The sequence below is a fragment of the Polypterus senegalus genome, chromosome 6, assembly GCF_016835505.1.
Source record: "Polypterus senegalus isolate Bchr_013 chromosome 6, ASM1683550v1, whole genome shotgun sequence".
NCBI lineage: Eukaryota > Metazoa > Chordata > Cladistia > Polypteriformes > Polypteridae > Polypterus > Polypterus senegalus.
Window position 1 is genome coordinate 173040073 of NC_053159.1, and position 17056 is coordinate 173057128.

At 41.6% G+C, this 17056-nt stretch overlaps 1 protein-coding gene across 3 annotated transcripts in view; it reads left to right on the forward strand.

Annotated features, from left to right (window-relative positions):
* The window catches only part of LOC120531804 (retinol dehydrogenase 16-like), a 44295-nt gene that overhangs the window by 10003 nt on the left and 17236 nt on the right, over positions 1-17056 (forward strand). For 2 of the 3 annotated variants that reach the window (XM_039757555.1, XM_039757556.1), the window contains exons 2-4: positions 10441-10594; positions 12501-12815; positions 16496-16754. In XM_039757555.1, coding sequence (XP_039613489.1) covers positions 12503-12815; positions 16496-16754 — 572 coding nt within the window. In that variant the 5' untranslated portion in view covers positions 10441-10594; positions 12501-12502. The remainder of the gene's footprint in view (positions 1-10440; positions 10595-12500; positions 12816-16495; positions 16755-17056) is intronic. The other variant, XM_039757557.1, reaches the window with a different exon arrangement.

The window sequence follows — 17056 nt, forward strand, 5'->3', positions numbered from 1 at the left end:
GTTACGTTTGCTTCTACCATTTGAACTTATCACATGCCAATATTACCATGTGTTCTGGTTCCCTGCAGTCTGGTACGGGAAAAAGGAGAGCCGGACGAGTGGTTTTGGTCATAGTATTTATTTGTTCTTTTTGAGTTATTTCCTAGTTTGGCCTGTTTTTTTATAATTTGGATTGTTAACTTGAGTAACCGCTTTGATTCTGCGTAGTAATTGTATTCCTAAAAAAAAATAAAACATGGAACTTTACAGGGCATATGGACCAGGAGATGGTTGTCAGTAAGAATATAATTGCAATATAATATAATCGCACCCAAGAGACTGTAATACTGTTGTTGAAACAAAAATGCTAACCAAACGTAGAATAGCCAGAAGTCAGTAAGCCTAAGAATCCCACTTGGAAATTCACACTAAAAGACTCTTATTATGAATTCACAGTATTGGACAGCATATAGCAGGCACCCTGAGAAACGATGTGCAACAGAACCTCAAAATGGTGGTGCCCACAGAAACAACAACAACATGTATTTCTTTATTCCATTTACATACAAATGATGTAGCTGAAAGTGCTTTGTAAGAAGAAAGGAAAGTTTGTAAAAAATAGAAATATAAAAATAAGATTAGGCAATACTAAGTTACAAAAAATAAAGTAAGGTCTGATGGCTGGGAGGACAGAAAAAAACAAACAAAAAAAAAACTCCAGAGGGCTGGAGAAAAAAAAAAAAAAAAACACAAAATCTGCAGGGGTTCCGAGGGCATGAGACCACCCAGCCCCCTCTAGGCATTCTACCTAACATAAATGATCTCAATCAGTCCTTGGGTTTACAGGCTTCACGTGGAACAATTAGACGACGATGGTAATATGGTCTTCTGGCCTTCAATCCATCAATGTAAGGACTGAACGGTGCTCTGATCAGGTGGTGGTGGGGCAGAACGGCACCACAGAAAACCAAGAAAAAGAACAGCAGAGAAAGTAGGGGTTAGTATGGATTGTGGTGCCTTGATGAAAATGGTAATTCAATGCACATAAAGCTTTGCAGGAATACACTAAAGTGTTACAATGAGAACACCTTGTTAAAGTAATGGGTTTGTAGTGCTCCACTGTATTAGCCCAGCGATTTTCTATTGGTAAGCTATTCCAGATTTTAGGTGCATAACAGCAGAAGGCCACCTCACCACTTCTTCTAAGTTTAGCTCTTTGAATTATAAGCAGACCCTTATTTGAAGATCTAAGGTTACGATTTGGAGTGTAAGGTGAAAGACGTTCTGAAATATAGGGTGGAGCGAGATGATTTAAGGCTTTGTAAACCATAAACAGTATTTTAAAGTGAATTCTAAATGACACAGGTAAGCAATATAGTGACTTCAAAACGGGAGAGTTGTGCTTGGATTTTCTTTTCTTAGTTAATATTCTAGCAGCTGCATTTTGCACTCATTGTAATCGATTGATGTCTTTTTTTTTTGGGTCGTCCTGAGAGGAGTGCGTTACAGTAATCTAGTCAAGTAAAAACAAAAGCGTGAACTAATTTCTCAGTATCTTGCAATGTTATAAGGGATCTAACTTTTGCTATATTCTTTAAGTGAAAAAATTCTGTCATGGTATCCATCCATCCATCCATCCTCTTCCGCTTATCCGAGGTCGGGTCGCAGGGGCAGCAGCTTAAGCAGAGATGCCCAGACTTCCCTCTCCCCGGCCACTTCTTCCAGCTCTTCCGGGAGAATCCCATGCTCCCAGGCCAGCCGGAGACATAGTCCCTCCAGCGTGTCCTGGGTCTTCCCCGGGCCTCCTCCCGGTTGGACGCGTGCCGAACACCTCACCAGGGAGGCGCCCAGGAGGCATCCTGATCAGATGCCCGAGCCACCTCATCTGACTCCTCTCGATGTGGAGGAGCAGCGGCTCTACTCTGAGCCCCTCCCGGATGACTGAGCTTCTCACCCTATCTTTAAGGGAAAGCCCAGACACCCTGCGGAGGAAACTCATTTCAGCCGCTTGTATTCGCGATCTCGTTCTTTCGGTCACTACCAATAGCTCATGACCATAGGTGAGGGTAGGAGCGTAGATCGACTGGTAAATTGAGAGCTTTGCCTTACGGCTCAGCTCCTTTTTCACCACGACAGACCGATGCAGAGCCCGCATCACTGCGGACGCCGCACCGATCCGCCTGTCGATCTCACGCTCCATTCTTCCCTCACTCGTGAACAAGACCCCGAGATACTTGAACTCCTCCACTTGGGGCAGGATCTCTCCCCCAACCCTGAGAGGGCACTCCACCCTTTTCCGGCTGAGGACCATGCTCGGATTTGGAGGTGCTGATTCTCATCCCAGCCGCTTCACACTCAGCTGCGAACCGATCCAGAGAGAGCTGAAGATCACGGCCTGATGAAGCAAACAGGACAACATCATCTGCAAAAGAAGTGACCCAATCCTGAGTCCACCAAACCGACCCCTTCAACACCCTGGCTGCGCTAGAAATTCTGTCCATAAAAGTTATGAACAGAATCGGTGACAAAGGGCAGCCCTGGCAGAGTCCAACTCTCACTGGAAACGGGCTTGACTTACTGCCGGCAATGCGGACCAAGCTCTGACACCGGTTGTACAGAGACCGAACAGCTCTTATCAGGGGGTCCGTACCCCATACTCCCGAGCACCCCCCACAGGATTCCCCGAGGGACACGGTCGAATGCCTTTTCCAAGTCCACAAAACACATGTAGACCGGTCGGGCAAACTCCCATGCACCCTCCAGGACTCTGCTAAGGGTGAAGAGCTGGTCCACTGTTCCGCGACCAGGACGGAAACCACACTGTTCCTCCTGAATCCGAGGTTCGACTATCCGACGGACCCTCCTCTCCAGAACCCCCGAATAGACTTTTCCAGGGAGGCTGAGGAGTGTGATCCCTCTATAGTTGGAACACACCCTCCGGTCCCCCTTTTTAAAGAGGGGGACCACCACCCCGGTCTGCCAATCCAGAGGCACTGTCCCCGATGTCCATGCGATGTTGCAGAGACGTGTCAACCAAGACAGTCCTACAACATCCAGAGCCTTAAGGAACTCCGGGCGTATCTCATCCACCCCCGGGGCCCTGCCACCAAGGAGTTTTTTGACCACCTCGGTGACTTCTGTCATGGTAACCTTATTAATATTTGATTTAAAATTTACTTCAGAGTCAATAATTACCCTAAATTCTTTACCTCTGTCTTGACTTTTAAGCCTAATGGATCAAGTTTATTTCTAGTACCCTCATTATAATCATTTTTGCAAATCATTAAGATTTCTGTTTTCTCCTTATTTATTTTGAGAAAATTTCTACTCATCCATTCAGAAACACAAATAAGACATTGTGTCGGTGAGACAAGAGCATCGAGGTCATCGGGCGCTATTGATAAGTAAAGTGGTGTGTCATCAGCATAGCTGTGGTAGCTCACGTTATGCCTTGAGATAATCTCTCCTAATGGAAGCATGGAGATCAAAAAGAGCAGGAGACCCAGGATAGATCCTTGTGGAACACCATGTAGAATATCATGTGTCTTGGAAGTATAATTACCACAACTAACAAAGAATTTTCTTCCTGTTAAGTAAGACACGAACCAATTTAAGACATTACCGGAAAGGCCTAACTAGTGACAAACACAAAACAGTAACATGGTAAATAAAAACATTGCAATAATAACACTCCAGATTAGACCAGAGAATTTGTAACTGAAATAGCTGTAAATTCAAACACGCTGGTGTTCAAAACCTCTTAACAAAGCTTCCTGATCAGTAACCCTAATGAAGCTGGCACCAGTTACATCAGTGTGGTGTAGTGTTGCACAGATTTTCCAGTGTGAAAAAGCACTGAAATACCAAGCTAATAAAGCAGAGCTATGCCAACAATATGCTAAATTCAGTATTGGCATCTTTCATTTGTACACCATCCCCAGTCATTTAGGCAAAGGTTGTATTTTAGTGCACTTGAACCACAAACACTCCATGTTGTAATATATATATTTATATATATATATATATATATATATATAATGACGGAGAAGAAATACTGATGGAGAAGTGTCCAGCTGCAGTCAGGACAGTTTTACAGCTCGGGCAGATCCAAGCACTTCAGGCACTATGAGGTCTGTAACTTGACGCCCCCTTCCCCTGTTTCATTAGTGAACTGACATCTGTATTACACTCCCCTCATGACAATTTCAATTCCCTTTGATTCCTACACCCCAAAGTGTATTCGGCATTTTTTAAACTTCTAAACTATCGAGGTCTTTCAGTTCTGCATCCGAAGCAGTTGTTTTGGTGTCCTATATTACAAACAAATTGAACAATAAATCTTAACATTTTGTATTTTATAGTATATGTTTTATATCTGCATTTGCCATGCCTCAATCATTAGACTGCACTTTTTAATTTTAGTTATATGCTACACTCAGTGGAGTAGTGGCTGTGTGGCTAAGGATCTACACTGGTAATCAGAAGGTTGACCCCATAGAAAAATGGGAAATGCTAAGGAAGAAGACGATGAAGAATAAATTATATTCTGCACTCAGCTATGATTAACATATTCTTATAGACTCTGAATCGAATAAATAATATAATGTGTGTAAACAGTCAAAATATTCAATACTACGCGCCGGACGTCTAGGAGTTCTTTAGAGTACTGTCTTTGTGGTCCTGTCTGCGTTATATCATTAATACTGTATTATTACTGGTGTACAAAATTGTAATATTTATATTAACGATGTATTAATTGTGGCGGAGTTTATGCTCCATAGGAATGACGCACTCGCCCTCAGAAGGACGAAGAGGTATAAAGTAGTCATTTGAGTCCCCCAGCTAAGACCTTCTCTGTTAGCCGAGCGGCTTTGCGTACCCATTGGGGATGATGGCTTGCGACCTCGCCACAGGTACGAAGAGACGTTTATTGCATTTGCATTACAGTTTATCCTGGTCACAATTTTTAATATTTCTAATAAATATTTTTTGCACAGACGGTCAGTTTGCCACCATTACTATAATAGTACAAAAGTGTACCGAAAACATCTGGAAAGTGGGTGCGGTCAAGAGAGATACAGCTGACAGGGGCGTCTTTTTACAGGCCTCAGAATGTCTTAGATCACTGAATCTGTCCGAGGCCTAAAACTGTCCTGGCTGCAGCTGGACTCTATTGTACTGATTTAGGGTGATGCTCAGTTACACAGTTATGAGTCTAGGACAGGCCGTGGAAAAACCAGGTGTTAGTTTGGCAGCTGGGTTACCAGTTGATGGTATGGTGAGTGGGGTGCAGGCTGGGGGTATGAAGAAGCTGGTAGCTAGAAGAGTGGGAGTTATCCATTATTTGCTTCAGTATTGTTTTGGTACCATTACTAAAGTGTGAAAACTCAAGTCAAAATTTTACTACAACACTAGTGTTGGGCCATGTCCTGTTGCCAACCTGCAGACACCTATACATATGGAGCCAAGGCTGTAAATATGTAATTACTGTATATTTGTCATTTTACATTGTAACAACATGGGGGTGCCACTGAACCCCAAACCTTAGACACAATAGTACCCGACACAGTCCTTGTGTCAAATAATGGATTTTATTTCATAAACTGAATCCCCAAACATGCACAAAAAAAACACCATTACAAAGCAAGTGAATGTTCATTCTCTCCTTCCATTCCTCTTGTCGAGTGTCACCCACTCCTTCCTGTCTATGACTCATTCAGATGAGGCGGTGGGTTCCTTTTGAGCTGGACCCCGGAAATGATTCTGGTGCCATGGTGTGTCCTCTTGGATGCACTCCTGAATCATGTGGAAACCAGGGAGGTCCTACCCTGACATCGACCCTCTAATGGCACCCAGGGACCCCGTCAGGGCGGCCCTCCTGGACTCCAGTTCCCATGTACCCCTTCAGGTGTCCAAACTGGGACACCTTAGGAGGACCATTGTCGCCTGTTGTAAGTGCTCTTGGCCTCCTCCTTCCGCCGCTCCCCGCTTTATATGCCTCTATCCAGGCAAGAAGCTGTTTCATCATCCAGCTGGCATATTCCACTGTCCTCCATGGTACTTACAACATCTATTAAAAAAAAATATGGCCGCTGGTACATGTGCTGAATGCAGTATTTGTTGCCATGGTTCAAACTCAACATGGCATGGGTATCCAAATGTGTACAGTAATTCACTCAGAGGATCAGCGCAAATGATCACAAAGACCAGGGCCTAAGCAACCATTCTTTGGAAAAGCTTAGAAAGCACAAGTTCAGGTTTATGTCCATTGTGAGACTTGCCCGGACACCACATCTTTATAAAAGTTACACATTTATTTAACATCAAATAAACACAGTTCCAAACATGACACACAATGCTCACAGCAATAATCGCCCCTCTTTGGGCTTCTTTCTCTCTCAGTCTTTGGCCGCCTGTCTCCTCCAGGGGAGCTTCGTCCTGCTCCCTGTCCCGACTCTAGCTCCCAGATTGCTGGGAGGCGGCGCCTTTTATTCCTGCCCGGATTGTGCTCCAGGTGGCTGGTGACGATCCTCCGGGCGTCCCTGGCAGGTTCCTCCGCCATCTTGCCAAGTGTGGCGGAAGTAATGTTCTCCCGGGTTCTAGGAGGCTTAAGGCGCCCCCTGGTGGTGGCCATGGGTCCCAACGAGTTGGAAAGTCTCTCCTCCTCTCCCGTTGTCCTCTCCTGCTCCAGGGCGGTTGTGTCCTCCTGACCTGGAAGCTTTTACTGCCACCTTCTGAACCTTCTAGGCGTACCGGCCGGGTAAGAATCCCAGCCATCTGTGACACCATGTATACTTGGTGCAGTGAAATTATTACTTGTATGTCTTCTCAGAATAGTGACAGTCATACAATAACAGCAAAAGAATCAAAACATTAATACAACAGCATGCATACAATTTAACATACATGCAAAGTACATGGAGATCAATGACCACTTAGCAGGGGATTGTCATACAAAGGAGTTTTTCTTTGTGCAATTAAAAAACACCCAGATTAATTTTTAGTTTACAAATATAACCAAACAGCAGGTTTATTCTGTTTTTACTAAACCAATTACGGAAGGTATAAATCAGTACTGATTGCTTTCTGTATATTTTTTCAGATTCATTAAAGGAAATGTTTGGAATTGTTCATGTTACAGTTATTTCTTCACAAATATGCATTTGCCACGTGAAATTGTGTTCCAAAGTCAAGAGTTTTCTATACATTTTAAAAAACATCTTGTCATTTCTGGTGGCAGGTGGAGTGGTGGCTCTGAGGCTACGTATCTGCACTGGTAATCACAAGGTTGCCGGTTCAAGTCCTGTAAACGCCAAAATGTGACTCTACTCCGTTGGTCCCTTAACCTGCAATTGATCTGTCCTGAGTACAGTATGACCTTAATCTGCATCCAGCCCTGCATGCAGGCCCTCCAACCTGCAGGGAAAAACCTGGGAGTTGGTGGCAGAACTGGCACTCCAGCCACCATAAAACACCTGACACTGGTTCCATTCCATCTGAACTAGTGTGGTGCTGAGGAGTCGCCCGTCGGATGGCTGCACTCGGGTCCTAATCTGGAATCCTCTTGGTTTGTCATGTGGTGAGTGCGGCAATGCGCTGTATCAGCGTATGCTCCAAGCCTCCTCCTCCTCTCTGGGGCTTTACAATGGAGGCAATGGGGAATGAACCACCACCAGAAAATAAAGCCTAAAACTTACTGAGTACAGTGGACCCTTGACTTACAAACTCAATTCGTTTGCGAGGGCTGATTGTAACTCAAGTTGGTTGTAAGTCAAGACTATTTTTCCCATAAGAAATAATGGAAATACCCATAATGCACTCCAAACCTCCCACAGCAACACTTACTTAACCTTTTCATAATAAAAAAGGGTTGTATAATGTGCATAATTTACCAAAACACCAATAATTTTTCAAATGTACTAACCAAAAAGTTATAAAAAGTGACTAGCCCACCAGAAATAACAATTTCACACTGTACTCACCATTTAAATTTGACATCTTTTGGGCTGCAGGAAGGAAGGAGGAGGAGAATGAAACGGAAGGTGGTTATTGTTTAGAAGGAGCCTCCTTATGCAAAGCTTTTCTTTGTAAAATTGTCGAGATGGTGGATTTCGACATGCTGTACATATTAGCGAGATCGGTCACACGAACACCACTCTCATATGTCCGCACAATTTCCTTCTTCGTTTCGATTGTGATCGCTGTTTCTCAAGTCAATAATGACAGTAGTCGAGCACTCAGTTCAAAGCTGGTCGTGTTGTGAACTGCTGTAATAATACACTCCAAAGCAAGCCGGTGCTGACTCAGCCTGATGACATCATCATGTGCCGCGCCAGCCCGCTAGCTAACATCCTTTAACAATCGCTTTCTTTACCTTCGTTACCTTCTCTTCCTTCCTTAGCAATTATGTGTCTTGCTTGCCATGGTCTTAGTGAATTACATATATAGATAAATCACTGCACTGACTGAAATTACGTCCACAAACACATGTATCTGGGCTCCGACTGCCGCTTACGAACGCTCTCGGCTGTTCGTTTACAATCGCACAAGCGGATACACGTGACCACATTAGGGTCGTAACGCAAGATGTTGGTCGTAAATCAAAACAAAACTTTTGGTCGTAAATCAAGTTGTTCGCATGTCAGGCTGGTCGTGTATCAAGGGTTGACTGTACATCCTTTTTGAGTTTCGATAAAAGAAAACATGCCTTCTGTGTTTCCGAAGCATGTTTGTGACAATAATAGTGATCTGGAAATAATAGTTTTATCACCCTTTCTTGGTACTATTTTTCTGGAGGTAAGGATACATTTTCTGTTTGTGTGTGTGAGTTCTCACAAAAATTCGGAAGTAAATTAACACAATACCAACTACGTGCCACAAATAGTTTACTGTGATGTTTCTCTTTCAAAACTAAAACTACCATATATGCTCCAATAAACGCAGCGTCTCTTATTGTCGCCGGTCTCTAATAAGCGCTGGGCTTCAGAAGGGACACGGCCAAATAGTAGCTGGTCTCTAACAGTAGCCGGGTCTTTGATATTTGTCTACTAGCATACTTTGTAAGCGTCTGTATCTTTATAGACGTGTGTAATACATGTGCATGTCAGCGCGTTGCATATATAAGAAATACGGATATACCGGTTTCTAAAACTGCTTCATTTTCGTGCCAGGTTCACCAAAATACGATCGTTATATAGTGATGAACAGAGAGTGGTGCAAATGTGTTTTACTGTGAAGAGTCTCCGCGAAGATTCATCACTTTTAACCAGCTGCACATTCCTTATTGTTTTTGCTGTCAACGAGAGTAGCCTAGGTTGTTGGACATGGGGCGCATTTACTTATTTTGGACCTGCGAAGACCTGTATTATGAAATCTACCCTTTGGGCAGAGAGGGGAGTAACAAAAAAAGACCTGCCGATTTTCGTATCCGCTAAAATGGAATTTTCTTGTCATTGCGGATTCGGACAACAAATAGCAGCAAAAGGTTCAGAAAGACATTACCATTTATCTTTCACAGTCTTATGCAACATCCATCCATCCATTCATTTTCCAACCCGCTGAATCCGAACAGAGGGTCACGGGGGTCTGCTGGAGCCAATCCCAGCCAACACAGGAACCAATCTTGGGCAGGGTGCCAACCCACCGCAGGACACACACAAACACACACTAGGGCCAATTTAGAATCGCCAAACCACCTAACCTGCATGTCTTTGGACTGTGGGAGGAAACCCACGCAGACACGGGGAGAACATGCAAAATCCACGCAGGGAAGACCCGGGAAGCGAACCCGGGTCCCCTAACTGCGAGGCAGCAGCGCTACCACTGCGCCACCGTGCCGCCCCTTATGCAACATGTGAAATTCAAATAAAGTAGTTGTTTGTAATATTAGCCGATATTTTCATGTGTCTACCTGTACTGCCACGCACAAAAAATATTGCATTCTGAAGGTTTTTGTTAATAATAGCCGGCCTCTAATAGCAGCCGGTCTCTATTAAACGCCGGGAGCCGAGGCTAGTTTTGCAAATAAACGCCAGGGGCCACTATTGGAGCATATACAGTATGCCCCAAAGCGGGTGAAAGCTTATTGTGAAGGATTAGAAGTGCTGAGGGAGTACGCACAGCTGGTTTACTGTTAGAATGGCTGAATCTCATAATAGATTTTTTTTTTCTTTCAATAATGACCTGTATAAGCTATTTTACTATGTGTGTGTACTTGTTAAGATGCAGACAACACTCGAAAGCTTGAAAAATTGACATATTTAGTAACTGTTAAGGTTTTTGTTTTATGGCAATACCCACACCCCATTAATTCGCCACTGCAAACAAGATTTATTTTTTTAAATGTATAAAAAATTCTGCACTTTGAAACGCAATTTTGTGCAGTAAATGTGCATATATTCCATGATTGTAAAGAAATAACTTTGACTTGAAAAACACTAAGCTTAGCCTTTAACATTGCAGACAGCAGAGATCATCCAGGACAGGGGTCACCGAAGAGTTCCTCATCAGTTGGGTACGGAATAATCCAGAGGCTTCCAGGTAAAGTCCACTCGTTCTACTTGCTGATCCTGGTGCTGGACAGTAGTAACGTGTTGAGTGTTCATCAGACGTGCAGGTAAGAATTTCATGGCACATGGTGGGTGTACATGATAAAAAACTTATGAACTTGGAGCATGCCCTGCGATGGCCTGGCAACCTGTTCAGATAGGATTCAGTAGGGATTGATTCTGCCCTCTAGGCCCCTATGGATTCTATTTTTATTTTTTCTCTTCTGCTTTAATTTGTCTCCATTTTCATATTTTTGGTGTTTACCTTTCTGAGATTTGGATTTTACATTTTTTTCTGTTGCGTAAAATTTACAATATAATGAGGAGGAGGTTGGGAGTAGGTGCTGATTACAATATAATATACGTAAAAAAATAAAACAATTACAGTAGTATCTTTTTAGTTTATTTTTTAACTGCTTTGCTTAAATTCCATTTAAAGAAAATCCGATGCAAGTGGAAAACAATTTAAAGCCAAAACTTCCAACCTTACTTATCCTATGACTTGCTGTGTAAGCCCAGGCTATAAAAAGCCCCAGGCTCCTAGAAACTATTGAAATTGTCAGAAAAAAAATCGAAATGCAGAGACGGCGGTTTGGTTTTGTGGACATGCTCGCCCCCCTTGTCTGTCAGTGACTAAGCGAGTTTCTCTGTCCTCTGAGGTTTCGTTTTGCTGATGTGTTCGCCTCACTTGCCTATCAGTCGCTAAGCGAGTTTCAATCTCGTTTGTCTTTTCTCACCAGTTTCACTTTGACGACGGAGTCACTTTCTTTCAGCCTCATGCTGTAGCCTCGTACTTCTTTCTTCCTTCGACTCGTTAACTTGGGGCCGCCTTACTGGTTCTTTGAGCTTCATGCTATAGCCTCACACTTGCGGGCTGGACAGACAGACAGACACGCACACTTCCACGCATAGACATTTATATGTTAAAGTATTAAATTAATATCAATATTTCATACATGAAAATTATTTAAAGTGTACTTGCAAGACTAAGCAAAAATAACATTTTTAGCTTTTCCAAAAGTCCTTATTAGAGGTGAAATTTCATGAATGTAAAACTACTTTTTGGCTTATCTCTGCCATCTTCGAGACACATCTCCATTGAAATATAGTGCATAATCATAAAGCACTTTTTTACTTGAGGGATTCTTAATTTTCAGCAGTGTTTAATACTTACTGAAACTCCTTTCAGTGTCAAGTAAAGGATTTGCCATAGGCTGCTCTCAACTTCTTGTAATGTACCCACATTTATAATTAAAAATGGATGGAGTTTCTTTATTTTTACAAGTGAAGGTTTGGATTCATCACAAAGAGAAGCACAATTTCTCACAAACTCGCGTCTGAAATCACAAGCTCTTAATTCACTTGTGACTGTGGTTTGATGAGCTTCTGAATTCCCCTGACCCTGTCTCCTTTCTTTGTTTCTGAGATGTGTGAGCCTTACGGTCCAGTCAGTGATGTTTTGGGCAGGTTTTGCAGAATAACTGATCATCTGATTCATAACGCTCACCAGAGTACTGCTAGGCCCTAACTTTGGCAGTGTCAAATATCTCTTTTATTTTATTTTTTATTCATTTAATGTTTTTTTGGCAGCTTAGACATTTTAGTTGTGTGACGCTTTACAAAACCGCTGTTTGCTTTGTGTGTGCTTGACTCTCGTAATATGATTTGATACTCGTAACTATCAAAACTACTTTCTTGCGCAACATTGTTTGATGCATTTAGTCACATCAATTAAGCACATATCATTTTTTTTTCTTACATATGTGATAAATGGTTTGATGGTTTATTATGGTGGAATAGGCGAAAACGTCTGTGTGATTCCACTTTTATAGGTAAATTCCATTTTCATGTGCAAATTCAGCAGTTTCTTCCTTGATTCCGCAAAAACAGAATCCTTAAGGCTCTGCTTAATTATTAATGTGAAATCAGTAAGTAGTTGTGGATTATTGAAATATTTTCATTTGTTTTTCTCAGAAATGATTTTGTGTCTGCTCTCCATGGTCGCCATTTTCCTTTTGTGTCGCTGGTTAAGAGCGAGAAAGCGAGTCTCCGGCATATCTAATAAATACGTGTTCATCACTGGCTGCGATTCTGGATTTGGAAACTTACTAGCCAAACACTTGGACCAGTTAGGCTTTCGAGTGTTCGCTGCCTGTTTCACTGAGAAGGGTGAGGATGAGCTGAAGAAGACAACGTCTGATAAACTTGTAACCGTTCATTTGGATGTGACCAAGTCAGAAAGCATCCAGAGAGCCATAGAACTGGTTAAGTCTCAGGTGGGACAGGCTGGTAAGTGCAAGTGATTTCCTTTGCCATTTGTTCTTATTTCAACTATTGTAATTGATTTGGTTAGTATTTGCACCCAAAATTGTAATGAAATTAAGCTTTTACATTATAGTATTAAAATAAGATGCTAAGATGCAGACCCAAACCAACATCTTTCATCTGCTCTTGTATCCTTTGTGATTGACGACACATATGGGCAAGCATCCCGGCTGGAAAAGAGTATGGTTTCTTAAGCGGACAGGAGGCAAACCCAATGTCACCACAAGATACAGGGTGAAGATTATCCTACTTCGCCCAGAAGACATGCAGAAGTTGGCATTGACAGAGTGGGTACACTGGTATCCAGGCTGGGTGGGACCCAGGAGCAATACCCAGCCGGGAGGACAGTATAATAGAAGGACAGAAGGAGACAAGCCAGCAGAACTACAGGCTCGCCAACACAATAAGAGACAGCTTCCTTGGGAGATGTTACCTTTACGGATACCCGCAAGGCACTCTGAGTATTGTAGTTCCTTAGAACATCCTTTTGTGGGACTTCCATTTGATACAGAAGGGAATGGAATAGCACCGGAATTGCTCCTGTGTCTAGGATAAAAGAAGCTTCTCAACCTCATCCAGGTGAGAACGAGTCAGGAGGAAGGAGGACAAAGCTGACAAGAGGAGTGAAGGAGGCAGTGACTTAGAGAGAAGAAGACAAGAGTTGTGCTTGCTACTGTGTTATACTTGTGGCTGTCGTGTTGGAAATCATGGGCCTTTAAGGAACATCACACAATAAAGATTCCTGGTGTCCGAGCCTTTGTGTCTGGTGTTTGGAGATCTGGAGCGCAACCTTTTATCCTGAATGCCTCCCTGAGTTGCTCCATTAATTAATATTTTTTTCTTTTATAGATTTTTGCATATGAGTTTAAAATGTGTATATATGTTACATATGTGTATATTTTTGTTATTGGTTATGAATTTGTTTTAATTATTTATGTATTTTACTTACTTAACATTGTAGTGTTTCTTTAATTATGATGATTTTTGTCTTATTTTATTTATGTGCAGTATAAATTAAGTATGTTGAATTTTGTCTTATTTTATTTATGTATATACAGTTGTGCTCATAAGGTTACATGCCCTGGCAGAATTTGTAAGATGTGTACCATACTTTAAAGAAAAGATGGTAGACCATGTAAAACACATTACATTTACTTTTAATGGAATCCAGATTAAACTATAAGGCATCACAGAATTGCACAACCATTTAACAAAACGAAATAAGAAGGAAAATAATGACATGGTCCCTTTTCAAAAGTTTCGATCTACTGATTTGTCTGACATTTTTCTCTGGCTATTGTATTTCTTCTACTCTTGGATTGTGTTGTGGGGTTTGTTTTCCTCGGATTTCTTTTAGGCAACTCCTTGTGGCTGTATTGAGCATGTTGGTTATAATTATTGATTTAAATCAATATTTTCACTTATTAATTCTTTGTTTCAGGGTGTCTCTATAAGTCTCTAAAGTACATGTTGAACTTTAAAAGCTATTTTCCCCATTTTGGGCCTTGTTAGGACTAAGCCTGAAGCTTGTAGTTGGGGGCTGGCTGGTTTAGGGTGAAGCTGTTGTGGACGGGCCATTGAGGATCCTGTCCTGCTTAGGAGACTTTTTGAGACCTCTCGCCTTTTTCACTGTGTTCATCACTCCTCATCATGAAAGCTGTGTGAAATTGTTCAATCAATAAAATGCCATATCTGGCCTGCATTACAGGCCCAGCCTTATCCCTAACCCTGTCTGGATTGAGCTATGCCAATGATGAAGATGTCAGCTAAAGAACAGTGACTGCATACTGTTTTAGTTAGGCAATATAGAAAAGCCTTGTGAATGTTATAAATATATACAACAACAACAACATTTATTTATATAGCACATTTTCATACAAACAGTAGCTCAAAGTGATTTACATAATGAAGAATAGAAAAATAAAAGACACAGTAAGAAAATAAAATAAGTCAATATTAATTAACATAGAATAAGAGTAAGGTTCAATGGCCAGGGTGGACAGAAAAAACAAAAAAAACTCCAGACGGCCGGAGAAAAAAATAAAATCTGTAGGGATTTCAGACCATTAAACTGTCCAGTCCCCTCTGTTCATGGGGGTTATGTTCAGTTTTACTGGTATTAAAGTCAAAGTGAACTTTATTGTCATCCTAAAGCATATACAGTTATATAAGTATACAGATAGTTGAAATTGCGAAGCTCAGGGTTCATAGTGTAACAATATGAAGTGCAAATAAAAATTAAAATGAGAATTTTAAAAGTTAAAATTAAGATTTAATATTAAAACACAAACAAGACAAGACACTGTGCAAAGACAAGACAAAGAAGTATCAGCAATATCGACGTTTAGTAAGCAATATAAACATTGATGCAATGTATGGTATTATGCAATCTAAATACATAAATATAGTCAATAAATATGTAATATAATAAATAAGTAATAGATATAGATAACACAGAAATTATCAGTGTATGATAATAGTTGTTTAAGACGTGTAAACAATGACAGGTCAGAATGTTTCACAGCAGAAGGATATCAAGAATGTCAAAATACTTAAAGGTCAGTATGAGATTTTCAGTCCTTTTCTATATGCACACTAGTCTTTGCAGGAAAGTGGCTGGCATGTATAAAAGTTCTGTTTTTAGAGGTGGTTGAGGCGGTTTGGAAGATCCCAGGGGCAGCATGGTGTTAAGGAGTCTGACATCTTAGGGGTAAAAACTCTCCTGCAGCCTGGCAGATCTGCTCTGATGCTGCAGTATCTTCTCTTGGATGGCAGAAGTGTGAAAAGTCCATGCGAGGGGTGTAAGGGGTCCTGCACAATGCTGCAGGCCTTGCGGACACTGCGTTTGTAAAATATGTCTTGTAGTGAAGGGAGAGGCACCCCAATGATGTTCTCTGCTGTCTTTACTATCCTTTGCATGTGCTTGTGGTCAGATACGTTGCAGTTGCCACACCAGACAGTGATGCAGCTGGTCAGAACACTCTCTTAGTAGGTCTGGCTTAAAACCTCTTGATCACTCCTTATGTGTTTCACTGCAAGTACATGGTGTGCTTGTTTTTATGTTGGGTAGAATGCCTAGTGGGGACTGAGTGGCCTCGGAACCCCTGCAGATTTTGTTTTTTTTTTCCTCCAGCCCTCTGGAGTATTTTTTTTTTTTTTGGTTTGTTTTTCTGTCCTCCCTGGCCATCAGACCTTACTTTATTCTTAGTATTACCTAATTTTATTTCATTTTTTTTTCTCTTTTCTTTCTTCATCTTGTAAAGCACTTTGAACTACATCATATGTATGAAAATGTGCTCTAAAAATAAATGTTGTTGCTGTTGTTGCCATATTTCAACGCCGGTATCACTGGCAGGAAGTGAGAGTCACAAAGGGAGAGCAATGATGTGGGTTTATAGCTCACCAGTTTAGCAGAAAGCCACATGGCATAGTACAATTATGTGGAAGGATCACAACAGGTGGTGCAACAAAAATTCTAAAAGAAAGTTTTTAGCAGATCAATAATATATAGGAAGAAACAAGTTCAAAGTCTAACCTGTATATCAATCACTACAGTTTGGGTGAAAGTCTGTTTTTGTCTCTGTCATTTTGTATTTCATGTTTAATGATTTGTTTTTTCAGTTCTTTTAATGTCTCTGTATCAGGTCTTTGGGGACTGGTCAATAATGCTGCAGTTGGAATCCCTGTTGGTCCCTGTGACTGGCTCAATATTCAAGAATTTAGAAACATGTTTGACGTCAACTTCTTTGGATTGGTCGAGGTCACCCTGGGCTTCGTTAACCTTATAAAGAAGGCCAAAGGAAGAATCGTGAATGTGTCAAGTATGTCTGCAAGAGTAAGCACTCCTGCGGCACCATACTGTGCGACAAAAAGTGCTGTGGAAAGTTTCACCGACAGCCTTAGGTGAGACCTGCACGTGTTTGAGCAGAATTACTCGGGCTAACGGAGCTGAATCTGCAATCTGTTTTATTGTGGAAGCGATCAGAAAGGTGGCAGAGAATACATGAAACACTGAAAGAGAGTGGAAGTTAGCCCAAGTCAGCCAGATGTTTATATTCAGACTTTACCGATCTCTGACTTCACACCAGATTCACTGCTTGGTTTTATGGGTTGTGTGTTTTGTTGTCATGGGGTCCTATGGTATCCTAGTTTTCCCTTTATTATGTAGACCTTAGCAGAATGCCCCAAATCTTACACTCTTACCA